This window comes from Neophocaena asiaeorientalis, unplaced genomic scaffold, assembly GCF_003031525.2.
Source record: "Neophocaena asiaeorientalis asiaeorientalis breed wild unplaced genomic scaffold, Neophocaena_asiaeorientalis_V1.1 scaffold478, whole genome shotgun sequence".
NCBI classification, from domain to species: domain Eukaryota; kingdom Metazoa; phylum Chordata; class Mammalia; order Artiodactyla; family Phocoenidae; genus Neophocaena; species Neophocaena asiaeorientalis.
In genome coordinates, this window is record NW_020173200.1 from 1024751 (window position 1) to 1040327 (window position 15577).

The 15577-nt window shown below is 35.9% G+C and overlaps 1 protein-coding gene across 3 annotated transcripts in view; it reads right to left on the reverse strand.

The window, feature by feature from the left end:
- The window catches only part of FOXJ3 (forkhead box J3), a 131927-nt gene that overhangs the window by 39774 nt on the left and 76576 nt on the right, over positions 1-15577 (reverse strand). For all 3 annotated transcript variants that reach the window (XM_024744735.1, XM_024744733.1, XM_024744734.1), the window contains one exon: positions 14936-15019. In XM_024744735.1, coding sequence (XP_024600503.1) covers positions 14936-15019 — 84 coding nt within the window. The remainder of the gene's footprint in view (positions 1-14935; positions 15020-15577) is intronic.

The window sequence follows — 15577 nt, forward strand, 5'->3', positions numbered from 1 at the left end:
CAATGGAACAAGATAGAAAGCCCGGAGATAAACCCACGCACCTATGGTCAACTAACCTATGACAAAGGAGGCAAAGATATACAATGGAGAAAGGACAGGGTCTTCAAATAAGTGGTGCTGGGAAAACTGGACAGCTACATGTAAAAGAATGAAATTAGAACACTCCCTAACATCATATACAAAAATAAACTCAAAATGGATTCGAGACCTAAATGTAAGAGCGGACACTATCAAACTCTTAGAGGAAAACATAGGAAGAACACTCTTTGACATAAATCACAGCAAGACCTTTTTTGATCCACCTCCTAGAGTAATGGAAATAAAAACAAAAATAAACAAATGGGACCTAATGAAACTTCAAAGCTTTTGCACAGCAAAGGAAACCATAAACAAGACGAAAAGACAACCCTCAGAATGGGAGAAAATATTTGCAAACCAATCAACGGACAAAGGATTAATCTCCAAAATATATAAACAGCTCATGCAGCTCAATATTAAAGAAACAAACAACCCAATCCAAAAATGGGCAGAAGACCTAAACAGACATTTCGCTAAAGAAGACATACAGATGGCCAAGAAGCACATGAAAAGCTGCTCAACATCACTAACTATTAGAGAAATGCAAATCAAAGCTACAATGAGGAATCATCTCACACCAGTTAGAATGGGCATCATCAGAAAATCTACGAACAACAAATGCTGGCGAGGCTGTGGTGGAGAAAAGGGAACCCTCTTGCACTGGTGGTGGGGATGTAAATTGATACAGCCACTATGAAGAACAGTATAGAGGTTCCTTAAAAAACTAAAAATAGAATTACCATATTATCCAACAATCCCACTACTGGGCATATACCCAGAGAAAACCATAATTCAAAAAGACACATGCACCCCAATGTTCACTGCAGCACTATATACAATAGCCAGGTCATGGAAGCAACCTAAATGCCCATCGACAGACTAACGGATAAAGAAGGTGTGGTACATATATATAATGGAATATTACTCAGCCATAAAAAGGAACGAAATTGAGTCATTTGTTGAGACGTGGATGGATCTATAGACTGCCATACAGAGTGAAGTAAGTCAGAAAGAGAAAAACAAATATCGTATATTAACGCATGTATGTGGCACCTAGAAAACTGGTATAGATGAACCAGTTTGCAGGGCAGAAGTTGAGACACAGATATAGAGAACAAACGTATGGACACCAAGGGGGGAAAACCACGGTGGGGTGGGGATGGTGGTGTGCTGAATTGGGCGATTGGGATTGACATGTATACACTGATGTGTATAAAATTGATGACTAATAAGAACCTGCAATATAGAAATACAAACAAAAAAACAACTAATACTAAACTTTCTTTGGGTTATTTGTATGGAAATATGTTAATATACTTTTTCAGACATTACATGAAATTTCTAAAAATTTTATATGTTCTGGTATAATGTTGTAAGTCATAATTCTAGTTATTACTTTAAGTTGTATATCTCAGAAATAACTAAATTTCCTTGTCAACTGCATTATTATGAACTTTCATCAAATCTTTAACCGTGGTCATTTTTAAGTCTTGTCATTTACAGACAGTTCTGGGTGTACGCTGATGCTTTTGCAAAAATGTTCCTATAAAAGGGTTTCATCTTCAAGGAATTCATGGAAAAAACTCTGACAAGTACAGGTTTCTGGTAACTGACTATACTGCTGAACTGAATGAATAAGCATTTTCAGAACTCTAATGGAAAACTGATGAATTCATAAAAGTGCTAACAAAAGATCAAGGTGAAAACAAAATTAATTACATGGGACTGAGTGAACTGATGAGGATGATTATAATTTTTGTGACTTTGTTTGAAAAAAAAAGAATCCCACAAGGACTCAGAGGCAAAAAAATATACAAATCAATTTTCACTGCAAAGTAAAGGAGCTGTTACAGTGGAGGATTACTGGACTGAATGTCAATATTATGACGTAGTATGAGTGTGTTTCGTGTTTGGTAATTGCAATCATTGTTGCTTTTGTTGTGGTCATCCATTTACAATGCTTGTGTCAGTTTATTTATCTGTTGTAAAAATAAAATACAGTGTGTGTAAAAGAAAAACCAAAAAAACAAGAGAATACAGGACATTCTCTGATATGCTCAATAGTATGGTATATATTTTTATTTGTAGATACACTGATTTGATGTTATTAATAGACAAGTAGCCTGATTAGGAAAGCTAATTTAACTTGGAATCTACAGATCCCAAAATGTATTTGAATAACTGTTATTACTGCAGCCAAAACCCAAATTCTGGACAAAGAAAAGTATCAATGAATCTAATCTAGGTGGCATCACTCAGCTTATGAAAGATCCTTTCTGGAGTTTCCTCATACCTCATGTCAAAATCCTACTCATTCAGTTTCTACTTCCAGAACGGTAGTGTGACACCTACCTTCTGCTGATAACTACCAATTTGGGGTGGGGGAAACAGTAAGGGACATGGGACGACAACTAGCTGAGGAGTCTGATGGATAAATAAAACAGGCAGATTGTGGAAAGAAGGCAAAATTTGGGAGAGACCTGCTTGAATTTCCTGTTTTGCTGTAGCTTTGTCCCAAGGTCAGGCAGTAGATGCAGAGTATGAGCAGCTAAAATTGTCTTTCTGTCAGTAGGAACTAGGGAAAAGAGCCCAGGTAAACACAACCAGCTGCTAAATAGAGAAAGGAATCCCACAGGGGATAAAGTCAAAAGAGATTCCCTAAAACTGTATATGAAACACCGCAAAAGTCTCAGGCTGACCCCTGAACCATGCATATGCAGATTAGAATAAGGCAGAACCTTAAAGAATCAAATTGAAATTGGAACCACTGCCCACAGACGGTGAGAGAGAACTTACAGTTTGAGTCTAACATGGTTAACTGCCAGCTAAAATAAAAATACCAATATTCTACAGAAGATTATAACAGAACCCAGAGTCTCTATAACATTCATAATGTCCAGGATACAATCCAAAATTACCTGATATATAAGTAATAGAAAAATGAAACCCATTCTCAAGAGAAAAGATAATCTACGGAAGCCCACCACAAGAAGACTAAGATGTTGGAACTACGAGAAAAGGATTTTAAAGTAGCTATTATAATTATGCTCAGTGATATAAAGGAGAAAAAATCTGAATGAAAATAACAATAATAGAAATATCAGTGGAGAAATACAAAAAAATATAAAAAGAACAAAATTTACCAATGAAAAATATAATATCTGAATTTTAAAAGTCAATGGATGGACTTAATATCAGAATGGAGATTAAAGAGGAAAGAATCAGTGAACTCAAAGGCAGATCAACAGAAATAATCCAATCTAAAAAGCAAAAAGACTGGGCTTCCCTGGTGGCGCAGTGGTTGAGAGTCCGCCTGCCGATGCAGGGGATGCAGGTAGATTCTTTTTAAAAAAGAGAAAAAAAAAAAGAAAAAGCCTCAGAAAGCTATGGGACAATCTCAAAAGGCCTAACATGTATACATGAGTTCCAGAAGGACAGAAAAGAGAGAAAACAGCAGGAAAAAATATGGAAGAAATGATGACTGAACACTTCGGAAATTTACCGAAAGACAAATTTACAGACCCAAGAAGCTCAGTAAACCTCCATCAGGATAAATTAAAAGAAAAATCACACTTGGATATATCATAACTGAACTGTTGAAAAATAAAGGTAGAAAGCAGGCAGAGAATAATGGCATATCACATAAAGAAAAAACACTGATTGGAAAATGTCTGAATTTCTCATAAAAATAATGGAGGTCATTAGTGAATATCGTTGAAATACTGAAAGGAAAAAAAATACCTACGCTGTATATCTAACAAAAATATTATTTAGGAAGGCACATTTTCAGAAAAGGAAAACTAAGAGAATTTGTTGCCAGGAGATCTACAACATAAGAAAGTTCATTAGGCTAAAGGGAAATTATAGCAGAGGGAAACTTGGACCTTGAGGAATGAAAGCACCAGAAATGGTAAATATCTATGTAAATTTAAAAGACCACTGTTTTCTCTTAGGTTTTAAAAATCACGTATCTTTATTTAAGGCAAAACTTATAACACTGTCTTCTAAGATTATCAGTATACACAGAGGTAATACTATGGGGGAAGGTGAGGAAAGGGACAAAGGAGACATATATGATTGGAAGATCTCTACATTTTATATGTACAATATTAACTCTGAATAGACTGCAGAAGGTTAGGAATATATACTGAAATCCCAATATATAAATATAAAAAGAGGTATACCTAAAAAGCCAGTAGATAAGAATACAAAAATATATCCAAACAATCTAAAAGGCAAGAAAGGTGGAAAAAAGGAACTAAAAATACAGAGTGTTACCAGAAAAACTGGGTTCGCCTCTTGGTGGGTGTAGAGCTAAAAGACACAACCAAGGCAAAGAGTGGGAGAAGGAAGGATTTATTACTTGCAGCAAGTAAGGGGATCTTTCCCAAAGCAGTGTCTCTGCCAACAGCAAAAGTGAAGCAAGTTTTAAGCTAAGGGTACATGCATATTCATGAAGGGGATGGGGGGGTGGGGCCAGAGAGTCCAACCTTTACTTGACTGAAGTCACTTGACTGAAGGGTCAGAAAAGGTCAACATCATCCTCCCTTAGGTTCCAGTTGATCTGGTACTTGAGCGCCTGCCAGAGGGGTTTAAATTCTGCAAAAACAGCCCAAGAAAGCACTCGGGCTAGCCTTTGAAACAGAACTGGGAATGTTACAACTGATTTATTATCTTTGCTATTGTCACTTATGACTGGTAACAGTTTGTTCTTTTGTTCTCTTAAAGATAATTATTACTGAGACCTGTTCAAGAGCAAGCATTATGGCCAGGCTTAGATCACAAAATGGCTTAGGCCAAAAATGCTTTTTCTTATGTCAAGAAAGCCATGTCTGGTTCTCTTTCTCTGGGGACCCCCTACCTGCTTAGGAGATATCAAACAGAAAACAATATCATTAATTACATTAATAACAATATCGATAATTATGTTAGGTAGCTAGTCAGACAGGAGGGGGTCCCGCCCCACCCTGGATGGTTCATCTTTCCCTGCCCCACCTGGACACTGGTGACTGGAGCACACCCAGAGTCCTCCCTCTTGTGGTCAAGGACCACCACTAGGTTTCCAGCCATATCAGGACCAAGCAAGATAAAACCACCAGCACAGGTTGGCGCAGGCACACCAAGACCTAAAAGGTGACTCAAGGTAACATAGGGTTCATTATGCTTTATAGATAATAAATTAGCATTACAGTTTTTGCATCCCCGCCCCCCACTGTGGGTTTCACTTGGGTGCTTATGAGTAAGCACCTGCGCACTAGGAGAAAAGTGATGTAACCTAAAGCTGTCAGTCAAATGATGCAAGACACAGGGAGGAAACACCACTCTAAAAAACCCAACCCTACCCCATCATGAGGCTGCTTCTCATTTCCAGACAGCCCGCTTTCATCCTTTCTCAGGAGTGTACTTTCACTCTACTTAACAACACTCTTGCTACTTAAAACTGTTCTATGCCTTCTTGACTAAATTCTTTCCCTCAAGAAGGGCAAGAACTGAGGAAATCACCCATTTTGCCGGTGACAACTGCATTAATGTTGATGGTCTAAACACTCCAATAAAAAGGCAGAGATTGTCAAAAAGATGTTAAAAAAGACAAGACTAAGCTAAATGCAGCCTACGAGAGTCACAACTTCAAATGAGACTAATAACAGAGCTTCAAGATATATGAAGCAAAAACTAACAAAAATCAGTAAAGAAAAAGAACACGAATTAGTAAATGCCTTGATCTAATTGATATTAGAGAACACTATATTGAACAACTGTAGAACACATATTCTTTTCAAGTGCACACAGACATTCACCAAGATACAGCACATGCTGAGTCCCAGCACAAGTCCCAATAAATATGTACAGACTGAAATGAAAAAACAATTATATTATAAAACAGTAAGATACCTAGGAAAACCCAATATTTGGAATATTTGGAAAAAGTAATTCATGGGTCAGAGAAGACTCAAAAGAGAATTTTTTTAATATTTTGAATTAAATGATAATGAAAATGCCAAATACCAAAATTTGTGAGATGCAGTTAAAGCAGTGCTTAGAGGTAAACCTACAGCTTTGAATTCTTATATTACAAAAGAGGAAAGGTCTCAAATCAATTATTTAAGCTGGAAACTGAAGAAGCTAGAAATATTAATAAGAAAAACTGGTAACTAGAAAGAAGTAAATGATAAAGATAAAAGTAGAAATAAAACAGAAAACCAGCAACAGAAAAAAATTTTTAAAGACAAAACCTAGTTCTTTGAAAAGACAAACAAAATCAACAAACCTTTAGCTATACCAAATGAAGAAAAAAAGAGAAAACAAATCATCAATATCAAAAATGAAAGAGGATTTATTACTACAGATTCTATAAATATTAGAAGAGAATATTATGATCCACTTTACACCAATAAATTCAACAACTTAGATGAAAGGGACAAATTTCTTAAGCATACAATTTACCAAAACTGGAATAAAAAGAGAAAATTTGAACAGTCCCATAACAAATAAATATCAAAAACCTTCCCACATAAAAACAACTTCAGGTCCAGATGGTTTCACTGATGAATTTTCTCAAACATTCAAGGACGATATACCAAACTACAGAAACATGTTCAGAAAAGAGAAGGAAAATGGCCCAACCAATATTATGAGACCAGTACAACCCTAACATCAAAACCTGACAGATACTACTGCAGATGAAAAATATCACCAGCCATATCAGTAAACAAAGGATGTTGAGGCCATCAAGCCATCAGCCACCCTCAAATGTGCACCTTGAGGTGAATCTGGAGAAAAACAGGACACTAGCCCGAGATAGTTAAGGTGCACATCAAAGGAATGATTTCAATGAGCCCAGACTCTTGCATCTTCCCATATACAGAAAAGCACTAAATTCATTAACTTGAGATGTCAAGTTTTCTTTAATTAACAGTAATCTTTTGATGTCCCAACTACCTGGTTTTTGTTGCAAAAACTATATATCCTGGCTCCTCCCTTACCTCCTCAGAGCAGTCCCTCTAAGCTATCTGAGAAGCTGCCTCCAGGGCTTAAGCCCTCATCAAGTCCACCAAATAAAATATAATTCTCAACTTTAACGTTGTGCATTTTTTTTCAGCCGACATTACAAAGAAAGAAAATTATAAATCCATGTCCTTCATGAACACAGATGCAAAAACACTTAAGATATTAAGAAAATGAATCCAGCAATACATTAAAGGGATAATATAGCATGACTCAGTAAGGGTTTATCCAAGGAATACAAGGTTTAACATTCCAAATGCAATCAATGTTATTCAACATGCAAACAGAATAAAGAAAAGGCATATAACCAATTCGATGGTACAGAAAAAGCAGTTAACGAATTCTACACCCATTCATGAATAAAACTCTCACCAAACTGGGCTTATTAGAGAACTTCCTCAACGTGATAAATGGCATCTACAAAAGCCCTACAGCTTATGTCACACTTAGTGGTGAAAGACTGAGCAGTTTCTTCCTAAGAACGGAAATAAGGCTGGAGGCCCACTTTCACCACTTCTAGTCAACACTGTACTAGACTCTGATCACTGCAATAAGGTTCTAGGAAGGGACCGGGGAGGAGAAAGGAAAGGCACAGGAAAAGTGTCTATTTGCAGATGACATAATTGTTTATATAGAAAATCCCAAGGCAACTTTAAAAAATACTAGAACTAACAAGATTGTAGTATACAAGGTTAATATACAAAAATTAAATACATCTTTATTACTAGTAGCAAGCAACTGGATTTTAAAATATACAGCATCCAAATCCAAAATATTCAGGATTAAATCTAACTGGAAACATCCAAGTCCTCTACACTGAAAACTAAAAAACATTCCTGAGAGAAATTAAAGACATAATTAATAGAAAGATACAACACTTCCATGGCTTGAAATAATATTGTTAAGATGTCAATTCTCCCCAGATCAGGTTGCCTGGGGATAAGAATGGAGGGAGGCACATGTTACAAAGGGGCATGAGGAAACTTTTGGGTATGACAGAAATGTTCATAGTGTCAACTACTAATAACTTCACATGTCAAAAATCCTCAAACTGTAAACTTTAAATATTCAATTAATTGTACATAAACTCTCTCTCAATGGTACTGTAAAAAACAGAGAACTAAATCTCTGATCAAAATAACCCCTTATGAAACACTTTCTGGTCTACAACTCTGTGTAACATTTCTCCTGCTTTAAAAAGAAATTCTATTTCTACATATCTCCTGGAGGCAACATGTAGTGCCTCCCACCTAATGTACACTCAGTATGCTTGCCCAATTGAAATAAATGTTTTTTTCCATTCTAAGAATAAGTATGTAGACTGCATTCCTTCCTCTGCTCACTTATACCTTTAACTGAACCCTCCCTCATTCAGACTCAGTCTCAGAGAAGGAAGGCGCACAGTGGGGGATCACTCAAACAACAAAGCCATTCTATGTAACAATGTGGGATCTTAGTTCCCTGACCAGCAATGAACTGTGCCCCCCCCTGCAGTGGAAGCGCTGAGTCTTAACCACTGGACCCAGGGAAGTCCCCCATCATTTGCTATTTCCCATGCCAAAAACTTACACTTCTGTATCAAATTCTAAGTCTCACTCCTCTTCCTATAGGCCTTTCCAGGGCAGCATTATCTACTGATATTTTGAGTCACTTTAGTTACCACTGTTTGATCTAACATGTTGATTAATTACTCAGTAATGTGCTCTGTCATTTATAATAATATTTATGACAATTATATATATATGAAGATTAAATGTGGGGGAGTCTCTCAAAATCAAGGACCATTAACCAAAACCAGACAAAGACACTACAAAAAGAGAAAATTACAGGCCAATATCTCTGATGAATATAGATGCAAAAATACTCAACAAAATATTAGCAAACTGAATTCAACAACATATAAAAACACACACACAAAAGCATTTGACAAAATTCAAATCCACTCATGATAAAATCTCTCTTCAAAGCTGGTATAGAGAGAAAATATCTCAGCATAAAAAGGTCATGCATGACAAACTCAAAGCCAACGTCGTACTCAATAGTGAAAAGCTGAAAGCCTTTCCACTAAAATCAGGAACAAGAAAAGAATGCCTACTCTTGCCACTTCTATTACACACAGTACTGAAGTCCTAGCCACAGCAAGCAAACAAGAAAAAGCAAACAAAAAAACCAAGGCACCCAAACTGGAAGGGAATAAGTAGAACTGTCACTACTTGCAGATAACATCATACTATACATAGAAAATCCTAAAGTCTCCAGCAAAAAAACTATTAGAATAAATGAATTCAGTTGTAAGATACAAGATTAATATACAGAAATCTATTGCTCTTCTATACACTAACAATGACTCTCAGAAAGAGAACGCAAGAAAACAACCCCATTTAAAATTGCATCAAAAAGAATAAAACACCTAGGAATACACTTAACCAAGGAAGTGAAATACCTATACTCTGAAAACTGTAAAACATTGATGAAGGTTTGAAGATGATACAAAGAAATGGAAAGATATGCTGTGTTCCTGGATTGGAAGAACTAATATTGGTAAAATGGTCACACTACAAAGCAACCTACAGATTTAATGCAATTCTTATCAAATATCCACGACATTTTTCTTAGAAGTAGAACAACTAATCCTAAAATTTATATGGAACCACAAAAGACCTTGAATTGCCAAAGCAATCTTGAGAAAAAAAAAACAAAGCTCAAGAATCACACTCTCTGGCTTCAAACTATACTACAAAGCTAGAGTAATCAGAACAGCATGGTCCTGAGACAAAAACAGACACATAGATCAATGGAGCAGAACACAGAGCCCAGAAATAAATCCATACACTATGGTCAATTAATCTATAACAAAGGAGACAAGAATATACAATAGAGAAAAGAGTCTCTTCAATAAATGATGCCAGGAAAATGGACAGCTACATGTAAAAAGTATGAAATTAGAACATTTCCTCACATCATATGCAAAAATAAACTCAAAATGGATTAAAGACCTAAATGTAAAATCAAAAACCATAAAACTCCTAGAAAAGACCACAGGCAAAACATTCTTTGAGATAAATCATAGCAATATTATTTGGGATCTGTCTCCTAAGGCCAAAAATTAAAAAAATAAACAGGATCCATCAACAAAACAAAAAGACCACCTACTATATGGGAGAAAAAAGTTGTAAATGATATGACCAATAAGGGGTTAATACCCAAAATATATAAACAAGCTTATACAACTCAACATCAAAAAAACAAACAACCCAATTAAAAAATGGTCAGAAGACCTGAATAGACACTTTTCCAAAGATATACAGATGGCCAACAAGCACATGAAAAAATGCTCAACATCACTAATCAGAGAAATACAAATCAAAACCACAATGAGATATCACTGCACACCTGTCAAAATAACTATCATCAGAAAGTCTACAAATAAATGTTGGCAAGGATGTGGGAAAAAAAGGAACCCTAGAATGCTGCTGGTGAGATTGTAAATTGGTGCAGTCACTATAGAAAACAGTATGGAGTTCCTCAAAAAACTAAAACAGAGAACTACCATATGATCCAGCAATTCCACTCCTGGGTATACATCTGAAGAAAACAAAAACACTAATTTGAAAAGATATATGCACCCCAATGTTCATAGCAGCATTATTTACAATAGTCAAGATATGGAAGCAAACTAATTGTCCCTCAATAGATGAATGGATAAAGAAGTGGGAGATATACATATAAAATACTCCATTATACATGTATACATATATATATGCATGCATACAGGTATTATGTATAATGGAATATTACTCAGCCATAAAAAAGAATGAGGGGGCTTCCCTGGTGGTGCAGTGGTTGAGAGTCCACCTGCCGATGCAGGGGACACAGGTTCATGCCCCGGTCCGGGAAGATACCACATGCCGCGGAGCGGCTGGGCCCGTGAACCATGGCCAATGACCCTGCGCGTCCAGAGCCTGTGCTCCGCAACGGGAGAGGCCACAACAGTGAGAGGCCCGCGTACTGCAAAAATAAAATAAAAAAAAGAATGAGGGACTTCTGTGGTGGTGCAGTGGTTAAGAATCCACCTGCCAATGCAGGGGACACAGGTTCGAGCCCTGGTCCGGGAAGACCGCACATGTTGCGGAGCAACTAAGCCCATGCACCACAACTACTGAGCCTCTGCTCTAGAGCCTGCAAGCCACAACTACTGAGCCCGCATGCCAAACTACTGAAGCCCGCGTGCCTAGAGCCAGTGCTCCACAACAAAGAGAAGCCACTGCAATGAGAAGCCTGCGCACCGCAACTAAGAGTAGCCCCCGCTCGCTGCAACTAGACAAAGCCCGCGCGCAGCACCGAAGACCCAACGCAGCCAAAATAAATAAATTTTAAAAATAAATAAATTTATAAAAAATAATAATAATGATGAAATTCTGCCATTTGCAACAATGTGAATAAACCCATAGGGTATTATGCTTAGTGAAAAAGGTCAAATATTCTATGTCATCACTTACATGTTGAATCTAAAGAATAAAATGAATGTATACAACAAAACAGAAATAGACTCACAGATACAGAGAAAAAGCTAGTGGTTACCAGTGAGGGGAGGGAAGTGGGGAGGGGCAAGATAGGGGTATGGGATTAAGAGATAGAAACTACTATGTATAAAGTAAATAAGCAACGAGGATATATTGTACAGCACAGGGGAATATAGCCATTACTTTGTAGTAACTTTAAATGGAGTATAATCTATGAAAATACTAAATCATTATGTCATACACCTGAAACTAATATAATAGTACATATCAACTATACTTCAATTTAAAAAAATTTTAAATAACATTGAAGAAAAAAATTAGTATTCAAATCCAAAAATAAATAAAGGCCCATTATCTCACAATAAGATATGCATATATAAAAAGAAATCTAACTCAGTCTTGTGATCTTCAGCACAGCAAATACTAGTGGCAGTATAACACAGCTGTAAACAGCATAGACTCTGAAGGCAGACTACCTGAGTTCATAATCCTGGCCTTGGTACTTATTGTCCTTTGTACCCTTGGATAACAACATCCGTGCCTATCGGTTTCATCATTTGGAGTTACTATAAAAATTACATGAGTTAATATACATAAAATTCTTTAAGAAAAAATCTAGCACATAAACTCAATTATCATTATTATTATTATGCTGTTATCTTAGTTCAGGTTGCTGTAACAGAATACCATAAACTGGGTGGCTTACTAACAAAAGAAATTTGTTTTTCACAGTTCTGGAGGCTGGAAGTCCAAGATCATGGTGCCAGCATGGTCAGGTTCTGGTAAAAGCCTTCTTGCAGGTATCTTCATTGCTATTCTCATATGCTAGAAAACAGCTAGCCAGCTCTCTGGCTATTCTTATAAGGGCACTGATCCCATTTACCAGAGCTTCATATTCCTGATCCAATTACCTACCAAAGGCCACACCTCCAAATACCATCACACTGGGATGAGGGTTTCAACATAAGAATTTGGGGGAAACACAAACATTCAGTCCACAGCAGCTCTTAAGATTTTTATCTTTTCCTTTAAAATAGCTGAGAATACTGAAGCTCAAAAAATCTAACAACTTGCCAGAAGTCACAGAAGAAGTAAATTGTAAAGCCAGAAGAAAAACACAGGACTCCTAGTCAAGGAGCCCACTCATCTTCACCATGCTAAACTTTATCAATAATTCTTTTTAGGTCTTCAGGTCTACTTTATGATAAATAAAGAAAACATGGTAACAAGATGAAAGAAATCAGAAAAAGGAAAATGAAAGGCATTTACATTATTCAAGGATTAAGAAAAAGAAAGGATTACCACAAGGCCAAGAGAGAACAAGGGTTTGTGTTCATGTAAATGGAGGGCACAGGAAGGCAGTCCAGACAACTGCATTAAGAATACTAGACTGGAGATAACAATCAGGCTTTAATTTTCATTTAAGACATAAAGATACTGTTACTTGCATTTTTAAAAATTGCTTCTCTTTACATGAAAAGCTCTTCTCTCTTCAAAAATGTGTGAAATACTTTGATGTTTCACATGTAACTCTGATATTTACACATGGACAAAGAAGTAACATTTCAAAAATTTAATAAGGAAATTTTAGGGACGTCAACATATTTACCATCTGCATTTTTAAATCCTTTGAAGTTTCAACTTACGGGTCATGTTTCGTTTTTGACAAAACTTTTAAATGTTTAAAAATCGTACTATTTGACCATCTTAGGCATTTCCTTAGATAACCCAATGGTTACTTAAATACAAACTCTGTCCTAATAAAAATACTAACCCCCCAAAGCCTCTAAAAAAATAGACATATCAGTTTATCAGGACACCAAATTATGTTTTGTAAGAAGAGTATCTTTCAGAGTGTTTGTTAAACAATATCTGTCTCCCTGTTTAGACATACTCTGATTACAGCTGTTCTCTTTCTATAGGTTTCTCTCCTACAGTAGCAACCAACACATAGCTCAAGCCAAAATAAATATCAATATACTAACTGAAAGGCTCTGGTACTAGATATATTATGGAACTACACTACAAAGGCAAATTGTTGAAGATTTTACATGCTTTAAACTTAAAAGATAAAAAGATAAACAGCAGGAAATAAATACAGAAAATATATGTCCAAAATGTACATTCAAGAACATACATAAAACATAATTCTGTAATCAGAATTCTATATTTCTATATAGACTTCCATTATAAAACTGACAATATGGTCTTCAGGAAAAAAAGAGGGCTCTCAGAAATAAAGAAGTATTGCTCTAAGAACTATGAAACAAAGCAACAGAAAAAAAGTCAGGCTTAATATCCAAAAGGAATGCCCAGTTGTCAACCCAACTAAGAATTCAAATTTCCAAAAATAATTCAAGTTCCAGGAACTTCAGAAGAAGAGAGCAAATGGTAGAGAAGACCACAATTCCTCAGCCCTTCAAGATATACATCCTTGCTAATGCTCTGGGTTAAACAATGTGGATTCTCCTCTTCCTTTAAAATCTGGCAATAGATGCTAAACATTTTATACTCCACTTTTTCACACAATTAAAGTCCATGTGCTCAATATGTTTTAAAAAGCAAAAGATGGAGGGCAGTAAGTGAGATTCATTCCCTCTCAAATTTTTACATATGTATCTCAGCCTTAAAACTCTATTATCAGAAGACTATGCCACCAATACTAAACTTTTATCTTTTTAAATTTTGGTTTGTATAAAACCAAAAAGTGTTCTGACCTAAGAGTTCACTTCTAATTCTGCAGAGCTTAGTAACTGGAGTACTGAATTCCCTCTGCTGGCACCATAAATCTGCCTGACTAAATCCCACTGCTGCTATATACCTCATGGCTCACCCAATCCCAACTTAAACTCAGCTTGAGGTCCTTAGAGACTCTGTGTACAAAATAATTATTACATGGTTGGAAGCAGGAAAAAACATTTTGAGGATAATCAGGAAAATTCAATATAATCAGAACGATTATCTTCAGTGAAAGGGAACGGTTTTGTTATATAAAACCAGTCCTCAGTGGTGTAGACACAGAGTAAAGAGTACCAATTAAAACTCAAGAGACCTGGATTCTCCCTCAGTTAAACAACAGCTGTGCCCTAATTACAAAACAAACAAACAAAACCCCTTTTACTTAATTCCTAAACTGCCCACCTCACTCAAGAGTTGTTGAGATCAAATAATAAGTCTGAAAGTGCTTTGAAAAAATAGAAAATGCTATCCAAATAAAATATTACCTTCATTACAGTTATACTTACTGTATTACTGGAAATGAACTTTTAAGATCTATATTTCTGACATAATAACCCCATCACACTAAATATGTGATAAAGAGCTTTTACCCGTTCTACAGATCGTGCTCTCTTCTTTGGCCGAGTAGGCAGCGCATCTTCCTTCGGATTGGTGTCTATTGCCCAATAGGACCCCTAAAGGTAAAGAAATAAATTATATTAACAGTATTTTACAGGAACTCTGTAACATTAAAATGGACTTTCACAATCCTCTGCTTCAAAAGCAAACATTCTGCAGTTACAACAATGGAAAAGTAGCATGAGAAGAAATACTAGTTTTGAATGGAGAAAAGTAAAGCTTATACAAGAAAAAAAAGTCCATTTATAACTATGTTATTAAAGAGAGGAAAAAATCACAATCTGAAGAAGCCAAGTCCAAGAAATCTGCCACAGCCAAATTAAAAAGGGAAATGATCAACCGAACACATTTAAAACATATATATATATATATATATATATACTAATTCTTAATTGAACATGTAAGATAATTACAACAGCATATGACATTCAAGTCTAACAGAATTTTGTTTTATATGTAGTTTCTGCACCCTGGGACCTCACAAAACTAAACAGGTAAGTGAAACAATTTATAAAAACAACTTTCTTGACCACGTTTTAAAACAATAAGTGCAATGGTCTGTACATAAATCTTTTATTGCTTATTCTATCACAGTTAATTTTAACTATTTATCT